General features: G+C 37.1%; 1 protein-coding gene across 1 annotated transcript in view; it reads left to right on the forward strand.

Moving 5' to 3' along the window:
- DOK6 (docking protein 6) overlaps positions 1-21,337 on the forward strand; it is a 253,286-nt gene that overhangs the window by 199,865 nt on the left and 32,084 nt on the right. Inside the window, exon 7 of the mRNA XM_055706156.1 lies at positions 10,489-10,606. Coding sequence (XP_055562131.1) covers positions 10,489-10,606 — 118 coding nt within the window. The remainder of the gene's footprint in view (positions 1-10,488; positions 10,607-21,337) is intronic.

Consider the following 21,337-nt stretch of genomic DNA (forward strand, 5'->3'; position numbering starts at 1 on the left):
GTATCTGTACAGCGTCTGCGATTCAAAATCTATTGACAAATCAGCATTGGTTCTCGTTTATAAAATGAAAGAACTTGTGGTCTCTTAGTTGTTCTTAATTGTTTCCTTGCGGGACACAGTGGTAAAAGTTGCAATTGCTACTAGCTGAGAGATTTTGTAAAATCATTTGTAGAATGGCAACATTTCTGTAATGTTTCACACATATTGTTAAGTGACCACCTTTACATACATTTTATATTACATGAAGAAAAAAAAGTGATGGAGTCGCAGATTTCCATGACAACAAGTATAATTCTATTTCCTTGGTTTTGTGAAGCTGGAATTTACCAGCACAGAGGCAAAGGATTGTTCTATTAAATGGCAACCATGGATTTCAAAAGGCTTGAGTTAAATGGCCTGTGGTCACATATCTACAATCTCTACTACCAAGCAACTTTTGCCAATGGGAAAAAACACCTGTTATCATCTGAAAATTAAATTAAGTGGAAAAGGTTGCCAGTTGTAGAATTTATTAGGCTGATGCAATTGTGCTGAAAGATACAGCAATTTACAAACATTTTTCTGTTTCCTGCTTTCCAAATTGGTTTCCTCATTTGCAGCTGGTTTTGCTACATTAGTAAACCAGCATCCATAAGGAAGCAACAATTTCATTAGCTTCTCCTATATGCAGAAATTTGGACTGTGATTTGGAGAGTCTTCTCTCTCATTTTAAGTTGGTTTTGAACCACAAAAAAAAATATTTCCAAAGATACATTATGCATATTTATTTAGGAGTGTGTCTGTTGCTTTTAAATGATTGCTTATTGCAATTTTGAAACTGAGCAATGTCAAGAATTCTCTGGCTATATCTATCTATATACATGATCAGGATGTGATCCCCATGGTGTGAGCACACACAGTGGAAAAGAATAGCCCTTTATTTTTATAAACCAGCTTCTCAGTTGATTTTATATTTTTAAAAGCCCACTAAAGGCAGTGGAGCTACTGAAGTCAATATTAAACGAAATATAAATAAATTTCTTTAAAATAAACTAATATGTTTTTGTGTCCATATGCACAGGCATATTTTTTTAAACCCCTCTCAAAAATATAGTATATTTCAAAGTTAAAACTTCATTATTTACATTCATGTACATGCATGTGCATTGCACATGTATAACTAGCCCTAGTATATATGATTCAAGATGCATGTGTAATGTTTAAAAGTAACTAGTAACAAGGAAGAAAATGTCTTCTTTTAGAAGGCATTGAAGAGTCATCTAAGAAGTCTTTACTATATGATAGTAATTTTTATGTATTCCGGGGTTTTTTATTATTTTAATTGAAATATTCTTGTATGATATATAAAACTTCTGAAAATGTCAGAAAGTAAAGGTCAGCAAGACTAGATGTGTTACTGAATACTGGAGTCACACACTGATAAGCTTAATAAGGAATATTAATGAAAAGTTATGGATGATTATTGTTTCAGGAACTATTCAGAAAATTGTCTTACTGTCATTTTATTAAAGTTCATTGGTACCAGCGATGTCTATATATTGAAATGAAGTAGCTAAAAGAAATGTTGTTTCCACAAATATGTGTAGTTGGAAACTACTGATCTGTTTCAGACAATAGGAGAAAAACTTCATGAGAAAGCTTGTGCGGTCCAAGGCATTTGCTTTATCAGAAAGAAAGGAAATCAAATAACTGTGCAGTGAATACTTAACAGTGATTACAGCTTCCCACCCTCCCCGCCCCACCCCCCTCCACTCCACCCCCCCCCGCCCCCTGCCAAATATATAGGTAAGCCTCAAAATTCCAATATTTCAGCTTACTCATGTAAGATTCTCCCAGCTGAGGACATTCTGAGCTCATCCCTACATCACATTTCTTGCCACGTGCTAGAAAGAGGTTTTGAAGTCTGTTTTCCACTGAGGGCCATTTTTTCATGCCCTGACTTTTACTATATCAGCTTTAAAACTGGCCAAAGCACCATCTGTGAAGTCAGAAAGACTGTCCTTCCAGTACTCTCAAGTAAAATACTGAGCACTTCAACTGTCCCAAATACCTCTTTAAGATATGTTGTATCTTTTGGCAAACAATACCATGGAAAAAAATGGCATACTTTGAAATCTTCTCCAAAGCATATCAGGTTGAGGTCAGACACAAGCAGCTTTGTCAGAGAGATGAACACCAGCAGAGAAAGGACAGTGAAAAACAAACAGATAAAGGAGGACAAGACTTTGTTAAGTTGGCACTGATGGTAAGCCTCACTATTTTTAACTTTGGCTTGAAAACCTCATGAGACAGAACTTTCTGGAATACCATAAATTGCAGGTTTAATTCCCCAGAAAACACTTCTGGTGAAGTATACCAGCCTTTCTGGACAGCCTGTTTCTTTGACCTCTCCAACTGATGCATTTCAGTTCTTTTTTCCCACTACAACTTATTTATCCCTACATTGTTCAGAAGATAGAACTGACACTCTCCCTTTTCAGTAAAATCTTCGCTATAATTTTGGAGATGCTAACCACAGACGGTTGAGGATGGAAGGGACCTCTGACAGTCATCTTGTCCAACCCTCCTGGCTCAGTCAGAGCCATCTGGAGCTGGTTGCCCAGGACCACATCCAAATGGCTTTTGAATATCTCCAAGGTGGGAGACTCCACAGCCTCCCTGGGCAACCTGTGCCAGAGTTTAGTCACCTTCATGGTAAAAAAGTGTTTCCTGATGTTCAGAGGGAACCTCCTGTATTTCAGTTTGTGGCCATTGCCACTGGTCCTGTCACTGGGCACCACTGAAAAGAGCCTGGCTCTGTCTTCTTTGCACCCTCCCTCAGGTATTTACTAACATTGGTAAGATCCCCCTGGAGCCGCCTTTGCTACAGGCTAAAGAGTCCCAGCTGTCTCAGTCTTCCCTCATAGAAGAAATGTTCCAGTCCCTTTGTAGTCTTAGTGGTGCTTTCCTGGACTCTTTCCAGCATGTCAATGTCTCTCTTGCACTGGGGAGCCCAGAACTGCACCCAGCACTCCAGCTGTGGCCTCACCAGTGCTGAGTAGAGAGGAAGGATCACCTCTCTTGACCTGCTCACAACAGTCCTCCTAATGCAGCCCAGAATACTGGTGGCCTTCTCTGCCACAATGGCATCTTGCTGGCTCATGTTCAGCTTGGTGTCCACCAGCACCCACAGGTCCTTTTCTGAAAAGCTGCTTTCCAGATTGGTGAACTCCAGCATACAGTGGTGCCTGGGGTTGTTCCTCCCCAGGTGCAGGACTTCGAACTTCCCCTTGTTGAACTGCATGAAGTTCTGGTCAGCCCATTTCTCCAGCCTGTTGAGGCTCCTCTGGATGACAGCATGGTCATCTGGTTTATCACCACTCCTCCCAGTTTTCTGACATATCTACTGAGGGTGCACTCTGGTCACTCATTTTTATCATTAACGAAGATATTGAACAGGACCGCATCCAGTACTGACTCCTGGGGTACACTGCTAGTTACTGGCCTCCAACTAGATTTCATGCCACTGATCACCACCCTCTAAGCCCATCCCTTCAGCCAGTTTTCAATCCACTTCATTGAAATGGGCTGCTCAGCCAGCCCATACTTCAGCTTCTCCATGAGGATCTTAAGGGAAACAGTGTCAAAAGCCTTCTTGAAGTCAAAGTAGACAATATCCACTGCCCTCCTCTTGTCTATCAAGCCAGTCATTTCATCATAGAATAGTATCAGATTGATCAAGCATGTCTTCCTTTTGGTGAATCCATGCTGACCAGTCCTGACGACCTTCTTATCCTTCACGTGCCTTGAAATTATTTTCAGGATTAGCTGCTCCATCATCTTCCTAGGGACCAGAGTGAGGCTGACAGCCTGTAGTTCCCTGGGTCCTCCTTCTTGCCCTTCTTGAAGATAACAGTGACATTGGCTTTCCTCCTATCCTCGGGTACCTGTCCCAGTCGCAGTGTTGTTTTGGCAAACCAAGTAACATCTCTGCTCTACTGGCTACTGTTAACTCCTTAAATCAGTGAACTCCTCCAAGCCCTCACATCATTGACTTGTATTTTATGTCACCTACTAACAAACACTCATAATGATGCACATAATTCACTGCTTGTTTTTCAAATGAGACAAAGCTGAAAATGAACATTTCAGTGATGAACTGCTTGAGATGAATGACCCCTAGAACATATCTTTGAAGGTTAACTAATACTCCAGAGTTTAAACTGATCAGTATTAGTGCATCCTATGCCACATGCCTTCACTTTAAGCATTCATGAGTCAACGTGATAAATAGGACTGTGACTGATTTCCATTTTTTACTTGAATACAATGTGTAGGCATGTGGTGTTATTTTGGATTTTGCTTTTCAATTCTAGGTGGTTTTTTTTTACTCTGATCCTCCCCATTTCCCATCTGGAAATAGCCATACCTTTAAACAAGTGTGTCAATACTGAGCACCTTCAAAAACCCTAGATTTTTACTTTTAAAACCTGAAGACTGTGCTGGATGATGCTTAGAGAAGTTGATTCATATTTCCACACAGTCTTATCCCCAAATGCTGTATATTTTCAGGTCAGCAAATATCTATCAGCAAAATCTTTTCCTTCATGTTAACCAGTACCTCTCTTTCATGGAAGTTTCCATTTCATGGTAACAAAAAGAACAGTCAATATGTAAATAATGTCTGTGCAATACTGAATTCTCTATCATATATATCATATATATTTATTGAAGAAATTAGCTCAACCTCCTAGCAATTTCTCCCATGTGTTAGACTCCTACCATTTAGTTGTGTTTGTTTCCATTAAGACCTACTGTATAGTCAGGCTTCAAATAGTCTCAGCTCTGTTCATGTTGACATAATCTCCCACATTATTAGTGAATGGTTTTATGCAATGAAAAATGGATAAACTATTTCATATAATATCTATGTATAATACGATGGCTCAAACCTTGTAAAGTTGTAAGAACCTGACCTTCTGCCCTCACAGTAATTAGTATAGTTTTCATAGAGAGAAAACTCCTTTGATGAAAGAAACAAAACCAGTTATGTGACAGAATATGAAGACACACACCTTACTGACATTCAACAAATATAATCCCAATGTGCTGTAATATCCAGCTACTCTTCTCCAACATTAATCCATTCTGTCAGATAACAAAGTGATCTACTATGAGCTTCTTTTAGAGGAAAAGAAATAAAGAGGGAAGGGGGGGGCGGGGGGGCGGCAAAGAAAAAGACCAACACACTTATGCCAGAAAAGCAGCAAACTGTCCCAATTCTCTCTATATAGTGTGGCCAAGGAGATCTGAGAAAAAAAAAATCCCATTGAATCTCCTTTCAGAACACTTTTCTTTCACCATTGCTTTATTATTCATACATAATGTTATTCCACCACCAAAGAATAATCATCATCCACCTTGGCACTGCAAAGCGGTGTTATTATTTCAAGATTTTTTCCTCCGTAATTGATCAAGAAACTCTCTAAAAGGTCATAACAAGTTTAGAATAGCTACTAAAAACCTACATTCTAGAAATATATTATAAAGGCCAAAATTACTTTCACACCTAGCTTTTCTATAAGTCTTTTCAGAAGACTTGTGAGGTCATATATTGGATTTTTTGCCAATATTGTGTATTCTGTCAAGACCAGCAAGCTGGATAAAAATTAAAAATAAATATAAATCAGTGCATGGCAAATAAATACTATGCTGATACCTATAAGTTTATATTAATAGTAGCATCTTTAAGTAATGAACACAGTCCGAATAACACTTGACTATTTCCTAAGCAAGCTAAATGATCATGAGCAAAGGGTTATGGGGAAATTATAACCAAAGAGTAATTATTAGTAACATGGCACAAAAGGGAAGAATATTCTCACTGGACTTTCATAGGAATATATCTGCATCCAGTTTTATTAAGTCTTTTCATAGAAGTTCTGGATCAAGACACAAATTAATTATTAGACTTCCAGATCCTAGTTATAAGACAATATAAAGGTGCGTCAATGAAGTGGCAGAATTCAATATGACAAGTTGCAAACATGGTTTGGAACAGCAGAATAAAATTCAACAGAAACATCAGCAAAACACTGTGCTTAAGAAGGAATAATCTGCTTCAACAGTTCTGGATGGGAACTGCTTTTCATAGAACGGGTCTATGTGTCTTCGCACACAAGTTAAACATGGGAGAACAGTATCTGGTTTTTGCAAAAAAAGCAAACATGACACCTTTTTCTTGGTCATTACCGAAAACATTAAAAAAAAAAAAAAAAGCAAAAAAAAAAACCAACCAAAAAATCTTCTTCCTTCCTGCTTATTCTCCAAACTCAGCTGACAGCTGAGCTGGTACCTCAGCTGGTGCTACCTTCCTGATTGTGTGATTCGTAAACTCTAGTAATTTTTCACTGTGGATACAAATTAAATGAATCTGTGCTGTTCCACTGTCAGCTAATGGACTCTTAAGAACTGAAATGTACTTCTTGAACCCTCTTCCTCTTCAACATATAGCACACAAAGCAACCTTCTTTAGAGTTATAAAGAAAAAAATCTAAATTGTCATATGCAATTCATATTTCCAGACTACAATTCTTGTTAGTCTTCTCTGACCTAGTTCTTTTGCCGTTTGTTTAAAGACTCTAAAGAGAATGTGAAATGAGCCGGGTTTTTTAATCCATAATAAACTAATGTATTTCCAGAGCATATCTGTAAAAAGCAAACTCTTTATTGCAGGCTAAATAATTGCATGAATTGTATATTGTCGAGTTCTCCCCAGGCCAAATGTATTTTCTGTCGCCTTCAGTGTTTTGACCTTTTTAATGGTAAAAGAAAATGAGGGAATAATATGCTAAACAGATCAAAGTTCAGAACCCTAATACATTTAACAGGCTCCATTCTTGGAATTGTATTCATTATTGATAACAGAGTAACAAACCTGTTTTAAGTCAATGGAGATGGCCTATGGGAATTAAAATAAAATTTAAACCTAAAGCTTTGTTTCATGAAAGAACAATAATGAAGACTATGGGGAACTACTTACCGTGACACATTAATAGATCTGTTATTTTGTATGTCTATTTTAAACAAATAGTTCTATAAGAATTATAAAGCTGTTGCTGGAAAGAAAAGACTTCATATGACTTGATATTTTGGATATTTTGGATTTGGATACACAAAGAAATGTGATATTCACTGTGTGAAAGGTATCTTATCAAAGCAAAATTCTGGAGGAAACCTAACTACTAGGTTTTTCATATCATATAACAAAACTATGTTTTATATTATAAAATCACAGAACGGTCAAGGTTGGAGGGGACCTCTGAAGATCATCTAGTCCAACCCCCAGCTAAAGAAGGTTCACCTGCAGCAGGTTGCACAGGTTTGCATCCAGGCAGGGTTTGAATGTCTCCAGAGGAGGAGACTCCACAGCCTCTCTGGGTGTTCCAAGGCTCTGTCACCCTCAGTGTAAAGAAGTTCTTCCTCACATTCAGATGGAACTGTCTGTGTTGCAGTTTGTGCCCATTGCCCATTGTCCTGTCACTGGGCACCACTGAAAAGAGCCTGGCCCCGTCCTCCTGAAACTTGCCCTTAAGATATTTGTAGACATTGATCAGACTCCCTCTCAGTCTTCTCTTCCCCAGGCTAACCAGGCCCATATCTCTCAGCCTTTCCGCATAAGGGAGATGCTCCAGTCCCCTCATCATCTTCATAGCCCTCCGCTGGGCCCTCTCCAGTAGCTCTCTGTCTCTTGAACTGGGGAGCCCAGAACTCAACACAGTACTCCAATATTGCCACCAAAAAAATCCCTGATGTGGTTCTGATGTATTCATTTCTACATTTCTTTTCACCCAAGTTCTAATTCCATCATCATTTTTTCCCTCTTAAGTTGGGAAAAAATGTCTGGATTATGTTTTTCATTTCCTGAAGTCTTCAGATTCGAGAAATATTTGTAGCAAGATCATTCTAGGTGCAGGTTTTATTTAATGCTATGTTAATATGTGATATATGTTTAATTTGATATACTGCTTTTACTTTCCTCTATATTTCTATACTAAATACCAAAGATTAAGTTTCATTCATAGATGCAAATCTGCAAAAAAAACCCTCAGTGAAATTGTAGAACAGTTTGGTTTGGAAAGGACCTTTAAAGGTCATCTAGTCCAATCCCCCCTGCAGTGAGGAGGGACAGCTTCAACTAGATCAGGTTGCTCAGAGCCCCATCCAGCCTGACCTTGAAAGTTTCCAGGGACGGGGCATCTACCACCTCTCTGGGCAACCTGTGCCAGTGTCTCACCACCCTCACTGTAACAAATTTCTCCCTTGTGTCTAGTCTGAATCTACCCTTTTTTAGTTTAAAACCATTACTCCTTGTCCTATTGCTGCAGGCTCTAATAAAAAATCTGTTCCCATCTTTCTTCTAAGCCCCCTTTAAATACGAATGGCCACAATCAGGTCTCCCCAGAGCCTTCTCCTTGCTGAACAAGCCCAGCTGTTTCACCCTTTCTGCACAGGAGAGGTGTTCCATCCCTCTGATCACTTTTGTAGCCCCCCTCTGGACCTGCTCCAACAGGTCCTTGTCTTCCTTGTACTGAAGACTCCAGAGCTGTACCCAGTATCCAAGTGGGGTCTCACCAGAGCAGAGGGGCAGAATTACCTCAAATTCATTCTCAGATCAAAGTGTTTATTTCTCCTGTGTGTCTGTGCTACCTCTGCCGTTATGGGCCCTTTCTGTACAGTTGATGCTAATGCATCTGAGCCTGTTGCTCCAGCTCCTGAGGAAAATGTGCCAGTGTTGGAAGCCACAGGTGAACATCGGCCTCTGACATAAGAAGAGACCCATACTCAGAGATGTTGATTTAATTTTGTAAGTGGCAAACAGGCTTAAGGAGATAGATGAAATAATGTTTAAAGATATTTTTTGAACTGATATATTTATGTTAAATTAAGGACAGAAATAGATCTGTGCAGAAAACAGTTGGCCTGCACGTTTCAAGAAAAGGAGAAAAGTTTAAAGGTTATTTACTTGATTTTCCATAGTGAAATATTCTTTGAGTTAACTAATTCAGAAAAGGGTAGAGGAGAAGTCAATTGTTTTTTTCTGAGACATAGTGCAAAAGCAAAAGGGACAAGTATCTAGGATGAAGTCTCTAAATTTCTTTCAGAAAAGGCATTAGCTGTAGACAAGGAGTAATTTTTATGACAGTTCTCAGGAAAACAACAGTGGAAGTAATTGCACTTGATCTGAAGCAAAATACCTGACACACATCCAATTGTGTTAGTACTCAAAAATGAAATAATTGTAGAACTTTGGGTAGATACAGTCTCTAAAAGGGTTTTGGTTTGCATTATTACAGAATAGCATGAGTTCGTACAGGTAAAAGTGGCGCTTTTTTAATTTGTCTTTTTGATTCTGAATGCAGAATCCCTCAGAGTTAATCATTAGCCTGCACTAAATGGTCCAGACCTTGAATACTTTCTGCTCTGTAGCTGGACTCTCTGAAAATGCGGGTTTCTAGGCACAACCTTTGAGTATCACCCTCACCATCCTGATGCCGCACCTGAAATTAAGGGGTTTTCCACTCTAAATCTTCAGACATATCTGATGCTTCAGTGTTGACCCTACCAGATATCACCTGAATAATTTATACTCCACAGCGTCATCATAATTTGTTAGATCTTGCAAATCACTGACCACATTTTATATTCTTTAAAGCCAGAAATACAAAAATTTTGCAGGTAGATTGTTTTTTCTTCTAGACAGAGAAAGCAGCATTTATGTAGGATGCCCCAAGAGGTTGTCAGGATACACAATACTCCATCATTGTTTTTTCTATAGCCTGGTCTTGTCTTTCACTCACATCTGTAGTCCATTGGAGACAGCTGTCTTTAATAAAGTTTACATTCCTCCTGTCAGGTTTCTGTCCTGCAGCTCTTGTACACATGGACATTTCTCATGCAGTTCACAGTTTTGGTTACATTAAGTCCCCCGGAATGGGAAAATTTTCTCTTGAGGGGGTAGCCTGCTACTGGTGATGAGGTGACTCCACTTGAAAGGAGAATTAGAGGTTTAATGACTCTTTATTGCTAAATCTCTACTGTTGTCTCAGCTTCTCTCTTAGCAGAGAGAATTCTGGGTATTCATTACAAGAAGAAATGTGATTGCAAAGGGGTTTAAGATTTTAGGCATATGCTGACCCGTCATTAGCGTAAAGCTAAAGAAGAGAATAACAAAATCCTGGCAGCAACAAGAACAGCTGTAGATAAAGGACATTTTCCTGTGTTCTAATGCTAACCTCTGCTAATGAACTTATATACTCAAATACAGTTTTGCACCTTTTTCCTGGGTATTCACAGTGCTGATGCTTATAACACATTTAAATTATATTATAAAACCTGTGGTAATTCAGGAAATAGTATCTTCATAACAACATTCATTCCATTTACAGTTTTGAGATTGTCAAGTATGGTTATATATGATCTTCCATTTATGTTTGCTTTGGTTTTTAGCTCCAGACAAGTCTGTCTGAACCAATGACATTATCCAAGTCGATCTCACTTCCTCGTAGTGCATATTGGCATCACATCACCCGGCAGAACAGCGTTGGAGAAATCTACAGTTTACAAGGCAAGTTCCTTACAAGTAAATGCCATGTCCATTAGCTTCTTTCCATTTGACCAAAATTCATGCAAATTGCTTTTTATTTGCACTGGTTATTTTCTCTCCATTTCATTTTATCAGTTGTCAGGAACCTCTGCAGGATTCCCAAATTTACATAAAACAGGTTTCTTTTAGTCGTTTTGTAAACTAATAGTGAAAATTATTCCCAGAATCACCACATAAAGCTGGATAGACAATTTGGCTCAATGTAGCTTCTCAGTAGCTAATGAATGTCAGGTTGTTTTAGTATTATCTTCCAATAAGGCTGTGTATGTGTTTGGGCAACCTCAGGGCACCCAATTAAATCTACATAAAGTGTCGATATGAGTTGCAGGACTAAAACAAAATAATTCTAGGAATGGGAGCTATTCTTGGTGAATTTGCTTGGTGAATCATATATGCAAACTGTTGATTTGACTAACTTACAAGCCTTCTATATATACATATCATCTGTTTCTGTCTCCAGTTCTCTTTCATACGTTTAGATTCTAAGCTATTTGCTTAAGACTTTGAATGCTATAATTAACACAACTTGATGACGATGATGATGATTCACTGCTTTTAAGATGAAATCAATTTGTATCATTTAGGAAACTGAAATTATTGTTACATTTAAAATGTAGACCTTACTATTAATGTTTTCACTTTTTAAGAATAACAACGTACCACAAACATATACCTTTGTGTTACTTGGAAAGAACTCAAGGTTTTTGTTTCACTTCTCTTTTAAATCTGCTTGCATAAGCAATTTACATTTAGAAAGGAGTTTAGAAACTGCTCACAAACAAGAGTACCAAATGCAAGAAAACACAGTATGTTTCCATGAAAATAAGTGAAATGCAGTATATAGATAAAAAACATGAAGTGTTTTGTTTTGTAAATTGTCACATAAATTAAAAACAGCAGGTGAGCTGTGAATTCAGTGCGTGACTCATTAAACAGTACAGCATTTGTTTCTCATCATCCCTCATACAACAAAGGTTATTTCTAAGTTAATTTCTAATCATGGTTATAGTCTTACAGGTCTTACAGTTCAATATCAGTAATGGAAAAAAGAAAATAACCTTGCAGAAGTTGTTTGTGAAAAAAAATTTTACTTGTAGTTCACCTTAAAACTATTCATCATATCACTTATTTTTTTGCACGAACACAATAAGAATGAGGGGGGAAAAAAAGTTTTCTTTGTAGAGATGTTAGAGTTTCTCTTCTTATGTTCTTGATAGGTATTTCCTTTGGAAAAAAGATGGTAAACATGTCATTATATACATGAAGTGAGATAAATGTATGGAACATTGTTTATTCTCTGCAAGGTTTTTGTTTCTTATAAATTACCTTTACAGTCAAGGGAAGCAAAACTTGGTATGTCAAGTAACAGTTTAATATCTATACCAACTAGCTTTGCAGGTCACAATATATTGGAAGTGTATTATTAAAACTAAGAATTTTACTTTTTGGAAGTGTGCAGATTTCACTCTTCCATTACATGGGTCTGATAAATATTTCAGAATTTAAGAATTTCATTTCTCTTATATGTACTATGATGACTGAAACTTGAATTTCAGGAGATACTAATTCTGTATTATCAGTGGGATAAAAAATACATCCAGAGGACAATTTTGTCTCCTCTGGCTGCAAAACTTTTGCATGCAAGAATATTTTTCATTATCTGTAACCTTCTGCTGCAATGACTAATTAAATGAAATGTATTTGTATGGAAGCTGAAAGGAGTGCAAAGTATACCTTTTTCTCCTAATACCTGTTCAAGCGCAGCAGAGACCTACTGGTTTTCAAAGCATCAAACCACAGATGCTTCATAGATTTCACTAGAAGGTAGCGAGGAAGAGGGTTGCAAGCATCACTTCAGCCCCCACTTTAGCACAGTAGCCAGCTGAGAGGAGCAGTTGCAGGGGGAAAAATTCACTTGCTGTGATCTTCTCTGAGCTTTAAAAGGTATGTTACACCTTCAGGAGACACTTTCTTAGAGAATAATCCACCAAACACAGTTCTGCACTTCGTGCGTATTTATGACAAAGCTTTTTACATTCAAGAAATTCAATACAGTCCTCTGAGTATCTCACAAACTATAAAATGAAATAACTAGAGTAGTATCTACCTATATTCAGATTACTATCAGTATCAGTAAAGGAACAGCTGAACTCACTGTTGAAGTGCAGTGTAAAAGTTTTTCCATAGTGGCAATTACTTCAAACTTGCAGTCTGAAGTGACTAGAATTTAATTAATAACAGTTGGTGATGTATAAGGAGAAATTAATATGTGCTCATACTACCTTAGATTAATTGGCCTTTCAGGAGATATTTAGCAGTTGAATTTAACGTAATTAATAGTGTGAGTTGATCTGATAATGAATATGCTGTAGAGTAAGAAGGTGGGGGAAGTTGTCATTTGTTTTTTGTTGTTTTTTAAGACTTCATGTTATATGAGAAAAGACAATTCAATAAATGGGTGCTGGGTTTATCATCGTCCATCTGCCCATGAAAACACTTACATGTAAAGGCATGAAAAGATTAAAACACAGAATAATAGTGCTAAAGGATCACAGGCTGCACAAAATAATCCAAAAATTAGGTGGGCTGATTTCTCTCTTTATATAGCTTTTCTTCCATTTCTGTCTTCCTTACATTCTTTCAGTTCTTGACTGCACTGTTAAGATAAAAGTAGTAATTTAGTTGTCTAATTAATCTTGTCTAATCTTGTCAATGGGAACAACTTGGTGGTTGGGTCTTACCAGTGGCAGCGTATCACTGCCAGCATTCACTTCAAACGTTACAGTACAGTGCTGCAGGTCTGACAGTTTCCATCTGTGATCTGCAGCCGCTGTAGAGGTTGTGGCATGGGGACTCATTAGCTGACACAACGGTGCCTGTTCAGCCCTGTGCATTGCCTCTCCTCTCCATCTGACATGACATAGGGCATGTGTCAAGCCCCAACGTTGCACAATAAAAAGAAAAGGGGAGTTGCTGCCATGCCAGAAAACAGCACAAAGTTTTTACAGCCACCAGGTTAAATTTTTATCCAAACTTCTGTGTTGCAGTCACTTCACTTAAAATCCACACTGATACCCATGGCTTTACAAATCACAATCCCTCTTTCTAAAGTGTACACATTGGTAATCCAGATCTTGCCTTTAATTACAGTTCAGAAATGAAATAGTGTCCTTACAGATTTTTTTATCATAAAGAAGTTTAAGAAATAAAAAAGGTGTGTATATATATATATATATATATATATATATATAATATATATATATATATATATACACATATATATATATACCATTTTTGGGGCATACATGAGTAAGGCTTAAATGAATTGTACACTTTCATGAATAGACAGCTCTATAAAGAATTCAAACCCAAAGGAATATAAACATTCATTGCTGTGTTTTGCGGTTCTATACATCAAGTTCTACAAAACCACCAAAATTACTAGCCAAGAGTAAGCTTGTGAACTGAAATCATGGTTAAGGAGAAAAATACAGGAGCCATGTAAGTATGAAAATAAAAACCCCACCCTGTATGTATCTTCATAACTCGTTGTTTATTGTTACTATTTGCCATAAGATTTAGCACTGTTTCACAATATATTAAAAACTGACAAACAAAGCACATGGGTTTTTATACAGCAAAAGATCATAAATAACATTAATACAGCTTTTTTATTATTTTGCGGTTTGGGGGTTAAATTTCTTTAGGATAAAAAAAGATTGCAGACTGAATTTCCAGCTAGCTGAAATTTAGTGTTATAGTTCTCACTCTAGAGAATTTGGGTAGTACACATTTTAAACACAGTAAGTTTGTCTATTATTAAAGAAATAAGGTGAAATAAAATTTTGGTATGGAAACCTGCATTAGCTTTTTGTATTGCAGTTACTGAAATCCCTGAGGAAACTGTGTTCAGAAAATCTATATACAGTGTGGCCTTTCTCCAAAGAATTTAAAATCAATAATCACTTTTAAACACCCCTGTTGTGTTTGAATCTGGTTTGCATTCCTGATTTGGACTTTATTTTTGCTATCCATACTCAAAAGTGATGAACACCTACCCACATAAGCAATCCTGTTCATTTCTATGACAGTACTCATGTGAAGGAACATATATTTGTACAACAATTACACCAGTAGCATCTTACATGTTTTCCTCTTAAAGAGAGCACTTATGCTTTCTTCCACAGTAAATTGCTTATCGCAAGTTGCTTATAAAAAATGGTTATTTGGTCTATCACAAAATGCATACCACATTTTGAGATAAACCCCTAACAAAGTAATTAAATTACACTGAAAAATACTGAGATGCCTCCTAAGAAGACCTAAAGTGACATTTTTAAACTTAGTGAGGAACTTTGAGAAATAAAACTATAGCCTTCAATAAGACATGACAGGCTGGGAGCATGACTTAAGCTTGTAAGTACATATCAAAACCAAACCCAGACAGAAATAAAAACTGGCCTCAATGAAGTCTGTAAGAATTTTGCTGTTGATATACAGTTATCTTTTGTATTTCACACTAAAGACGCAAGAAAAATAAAAATGCTTTTGCAAATCAAAACAAAGGGAAACTGTGGCTCCTCTTTGGCCTTGGTAAACAAGCCTGCATTGCCACTTGTCTTTTGGCCTTGTAGGGTGAGAGCTCACCCTTCTTTTGTTTCTGAATATATTTTAAGTAGAATAACATGTACTATTAACCCATTCAACTAAAAGGATTTGTATGTAAAAAGGAGAGAAAATCATACACATGTTCTCTCTCAGCTACATAAGTTTCCAGACTTTCCAAAGTAGAAGTTCTGATATGTCATTAAAAGTAATCAGAGAATATTCAAGTTGCTAAATATTTAGAAGGGTTTGAATCATCCTCTTCAGCCCTCCTTAAGCTCATCCTGCAGGAATTTCCAATGGGGGCTTCTGCACTTTTGTGCAAATTGAAGTAAGTAAAATGAATTGGAGAACATTCATCTTTTTGGCATTTCCATTGTTTGTTCATATGCCCAGCAACAGAGTACAGAATCCATTTCCCCATCTAATCTTTTTGCCAGAATAATGTGAATCACACAAAATGTTAGAATATATCTGTTATATAAACCTGATAACTCCGTAATGTTTCACTAAGTGTCTACCAGCAGCTAAAACTGAAAGGTTTTATAGCCTGCTACCTTCCCATTTCCTTTGCTGAATCTCATCAGGACTTTCGCATTAGTAAAATGAAGCCTATAAAATTTGAAGTATGAATAAAGGACAACTGAAACAAGATACTTACTGAGTAGAAACTACTTAAGAGCTACATGATTTTAAATGACTGTATTGTGGAACTTCTCAAATCTTGCAGTAGATTTAATCCTTTTCTTTTGAGCTTTGAAATTCTGTGCAAAATAGTGCATCGCTAGACTGATTTTAAAATAGCACATTGGAAATGGGAACTGTCTTAGAAACTAGTAAAGAAGAACCTCATTTTGTTCAACAGTGATTGCTGTAGCTAATTAAGAGCATTGCTGACAAACTCTAAAGAGTATCTTGACATATTCCCTTTCACTCTGACAAATGATTGCTGAGGTAAGAGGTTCTTACAGTTATGGGCCATGAAAAATAGGAGAGGAAAGCCAAAAAATATTAATAAAGCATATTCTGCTGTCAGAAGTTCTGATTTCATTTAAGCCCTATATGGTGATGCTCTTTGTCTCAGAAGATGGTCCTCCCGTGAGGTCATCAATGAGGTTATTCTGCGCTAGACCAGAAAGTGTAGAAGTCATTGTAATCTCAATTTACAACGGAAAACCCGGTGTAAGAATAGCAGTTAAATATTGGGTGATTGCCTCCTCTCCCCAACAAAACCAAAGAAATGCAAGTTCTTCAGTGCAAACTACACAAATTCTTAGTTATAAATCTCTTATGTCTTAGCTTAATGACTTCATGAATACGTGCTGCCACTAGCTTCTCACTCGCTGTTGGTGTGAGAAGCAAATCAAGCTTTGTCCCTAGCTTAACTTAACTGAAATCAGGAATCTTTACCCTGAGTTAGCTTAAAAATAACTACGGTTATGCTACAGTCCTTTGACTTCTCTGCTATATTGTAAAATTCCAGGACCTGCATTGTATCATAAGAGCTGTAATTTGGTGAATATGTGTAGCTGGAGAATAGGTGTAACCATCTCCATGGATACTAACTGTTGGCTGGTATTGGGCTGCCTGAACAAGAAAGTTTTGCTATGTTATATCAAATAGAAAATTGGAATATTTGTCAAAGGTCAATTTTATGAAAACTGCTTTTGTCTATTAAATTGTTTTACCAATAAATCTGGACTGGTCTAGCTGTGACTACCTTATTTTGTGTTAAGTAGAATCAAGAAAATTGTCAGTTCATTTTTGTGATTACAAACAAATTGAAAAGATTCTATGCTGACAAGCCAGATTTTCGAGTAAAATTATTACTCAAAATCATATATTATTGAGCCCCCTTTAAAACAGTTTGGGTTGGGGGGAAGCCTGCATATTTAAAAAAAAATACCTGGGCAAAAAGGTGTATTTCCTTTAGTATCTCTTTGCAGGAACTGTTTATACTTCCTTTTCTTTCAATACTTATTTTTGAATAAAGTAAAAATTATTGAAGTTGACACTTCTATAGAGCATGTTGACAATTTTTTTATAATCTAAAAACAATGTAAATTTTGAACATAGGCTGTGCAATAGGAAGAGTGAGGGGATATTAATAATAGCAGCTTTGCCAGCAGTAATGAGAAAAGAAGCCAAACCCAAGGATTTCAAGTGCAATCAATTGTGTGATACTATAAGTGGAAAAAAATTCAACACACCCCCAATTCACATTCTACTGTTTATGACATAAAATAGGATCATATAAATATATATTTAACTGCTTGTCTGAAGTGATGTAACATTGACTTAGCTGCCTGGGGTTTAGTTATTACGAAGTTTAAAATATATTTGTTATAGAAAAAGTATCATAAGATCTGTAAGACTGTCTTTTATGTGTATCTCACTTTACTAATATGCAACAATATTATGATAACAATATTTATGGCACACGTTATGTAGTCTGTTGTTGGTACAGACCTATTTATTTTCATGGTAAGGCAAATTTAAGCACAATGTACACCCTACTCAGTTTGCTTAGTTTGATCGAGCCATAAGAATATACTCTTCATAACTCCCTAGTGAATTTCAGCTGTGCAGAACTGATTAAAAGATCATAGTATTATTCATTAGGAACAAAAAAAAAAAAAAAGTCCAGAAAATCTTAGAACTTCTTTCATTCTACTTTTGTTCAAAAAAGCCTTTTCATCTTGGTGAATTCTTATATCCTGCCAACTTTTTATTTCGTCTAAATGATACATTGTAAGAAACTAAGGTAAATTTCACAGAAGTAAGAACTGCAGATAACAATGGGAATTTTCTCCCAGTGCAGAGTTAGCAAAATTTCATCAAAGTTTTTCATCTTTTCCAAAACTGAAGTCTGCCAACTTCTTGCAGTTCCATGATAGAATACTAGAAGTGAGTTTGCTGTTTAGCTGCTGGGTACTTGTTTATACTTCAAAATTCTTTGAAGATGCTTTTTGGGGAAAAATTTTAACCAAAGGTTTGTTGCCCTTAGTTAGGAACAAATGAAATATTTTGTTATAAAGCTATATGGAAGAAAGGAAAATGCAATACCAGACTGGGAGAGAGATAGGAGAGAAAGGACATGGTAGAAACTGGAGTTGCATGCTCTGGAATTTACATTATAAATATCAAAGGTTCTGTCCTTCCCTACCTCTAACAAAAAATGTCCACGTGAGGATGCAGTGCAGAGTAGCAGAGTAGTGTACCATAAAGCCATACTTGTCCTAACTGCAGAAAGCAGAGGTGAGGTCCCAAGTGGAATGAGGCTTTTCACTGTTTAGCAGCAAACACCTTAATTGGAGAGTGAGGATGAAATTAAAAGATCCTTACTGCTTTCTTTAATATCTCAGATATTTATGTTATTCTTCCTAGGCCAAGTTTGCATACAGGGGGACAGTGCCATAGTTATTTTCTCTGACCGTGGTAGTGCGTGTGCCATAATGTGGCATGGATGGTTGGGTTCTCAGGAGTGTCCTGTCTCCTCTTGTGTTCAGTACTGCCATCCCTCAGCCCAGCCCCAAGGAAGTGATGGAAATCCAGCAGCCTGGGAGGGGGGATGGAGGGGCGGGGGGGTCGCAGCGTGTCCCTCTTGGCCAGTGGGGCTCTTCTGGCCAGGATGTGTTGACTGAGAAACTAAGGATGTGTCTTCTCTCTGCCGCTCTGCCTCTTGTTCTTGTACTTTCATACCCATTCAGGTTATAAAGCAGGGTCTTGTCCAACCCAGCTCTCTCTCTGGATGTAATCCTTCATGTGGGCTGCCACTGCCAGTAATGAGCCTCCTCTTTTCTCTCCAAACCCTGTGGAGCCCTATATAGCCACCACAGGCGGTTCCCAAAGCTGCTTGATATGAGCTGAACTAGGTGCAACTTACAGTCCCTATTACCATGCACTCAAAGTAAAGCATCTACTTATTATTACTTACTATTAATTGAATGCTTACTATAATACTGCTGTTATTACTTACTATTAATGGAATACTTAGTTGAGAATTAGCTGATTGTGCACAGGTGTGTTTTCAGCCTACAGAAGACATATGACTAGTTAGTTATATCTAATCCACTCTTTTTATCTTTTCTGAACAAAATATAATAAAAAGGGGATTTTGATCAGTTTAGCTTCAGCTTCCAGGAAAAGTATTCTTCCCCTGGCTTACAACATTGCTTATTGTTCTTGCATTTCACTAATTAAGCATTTAATTGCTGATCAGATTTATTCTTTTCCATACTTTACAGAACTTGTCATTACTGGGTATGGTTCTTCTTCACGGAAGTCAGTGAAAACTACATGAAACAAGTTTTCATTTTTACCTCATTTTGCCACTTTTCCACACAACTGTACAAATAGATAGCAATAACAGAATGTTTTCTTCCTAAATACCCATTACACACATGCCAGAGTAGCACTTCTGTGTCCATACATTGCCTGATTTTTACTAAAATAGGAATGAGTTTTGCTTTTTAATAAAGTTTCTGCATGCTGAGTTAGGGTGCGTAATGGGAAACTGCCAGATTTCCTAGTTTTGTGGCTATGGATTGATGACATCAAACCACGAATGCAGGTACCCAGATGTGCTTTCTGTCTCCTCCCTTCATATGTGAACATCCCAGGTTTTGGGAATATTCACAAGCAAGTTGTTGCTGAAAGTATGGTCCAGAGCCTGTTTACATAAGTGCTGAAGCTTAAATTTCAATTTGAAAATGCCTGTTCTCATTGTAATTGTTATAAATGCAGCATAAGTTAAATGATTGATTGTTGACAGACTTTGGCCCCTTGTTTTTATCCATGATTGCTGTTTTACTGTTCAGGGTGTCTAAGCAGGTTTTCAGGGCTTCTGTTTGTAAGATGACAGTCCTATCATAACCAAGCATTTCATGTCATGAGCATTTTGTGATGAAAAAGATAACCTGTTCTGGGTTAGGAAATGGAAATGTATTTCATACAGTCTCGTCAACTGTCTCATTATTCTCCATTCATCAGAGCAGGTATTTAATTCTGTGCAATAGCTCAGCAGGTTTTCATCCCTTTCATGCATCTTACAGAAACACTTTCCTCTGTACAAATAAGTGCATTCTGGTTTAAGTGTCAATCTCTTCGTGAAGAGTCTTGTTTTTCTCATAACTGTCACCATAATTAACCAAGAAAACCCATTTTTAACACATAAATGGGGGGTGTAGGGGGAGAGCAACAGGGTCAGGAGCAGCAAATAGTGAACATTATATGTACCAATGTGTGATTTTTCAGTCCTAATATTTACTGGTTTGTATGCACTAGTAAAGCCTTTTGACTCTCTAGGATACCTATGAGAAAGTTTCTTCTCAATGCCTGTGACTGCAAAATTCTTGTAACTTCTAGACCACAGATCTGTTCTAGTGTAAGAATGAGGAAAAGGGATTTTTCTTGAGCTTTTTCATAATTTTGTACTATTTCCTGATTTGCTTCAAAGCAAAGAACTACTCCACCTTATGCTCATGGTTTGGACCAGCACCAAGATGGCTTACGACTGAAGAAATATAAAGAAGGGCTCAAGATGCTTCTTCATGTAGTCTTATCACCTTATGTATCAAACTGTAGGAACAAGTTACAAATTTTGCAGTTGTGTTTATTGTGTAATAAAATACCAAAGAGTGGGACAATTTAAGCTGTTATCTTCAAGGGGTGACTTTTTTTGCTTATGCTGCAGTAAATCAGGAATGTTGCCAGCAACATGAATGACATTATGTTAGTGCACAACTACTATAAAAAGGGAAAATGTACACAAAATTTGAACAGTTTCATTGCTATGAATATAACACACTTACTCATTGTCCTTATTTAAATGTTCAAAACCATGCAAGATGTAAAAGAAAATCTTCATAACTAGACAAGAAACAGAAATTAGTTGGTTATTAAGGCATTGGTCTTCATCTGTTGCAAGTCATCCTTGCTCATGAAAAAAAAATAATTCTGCTGACCTAGACAAGATGAAAACTTCTCCTTATAATTCATATCCACAGATCACTGTAGCATAAACAGGACCCCCCTTTCTGAGTGTTTATTCAGTGGCCCATGAAATTATGCAGAGCCTTTTTGACT

The sequence above is a fragment of the Falco cherrug genome, chromosome 3, assembly GCF_023634085.1.
Source record: "Falco cherrug isolate bFalChe1 chromosome 3, bFalChe1.pri, whole genome shotgun sequence".
Taxonomy (NCBI): Eukaryota; Metazoa; Chordata; class Aves; order Falconiformes; family Falconidae; genus Falco; species Falco cherrug.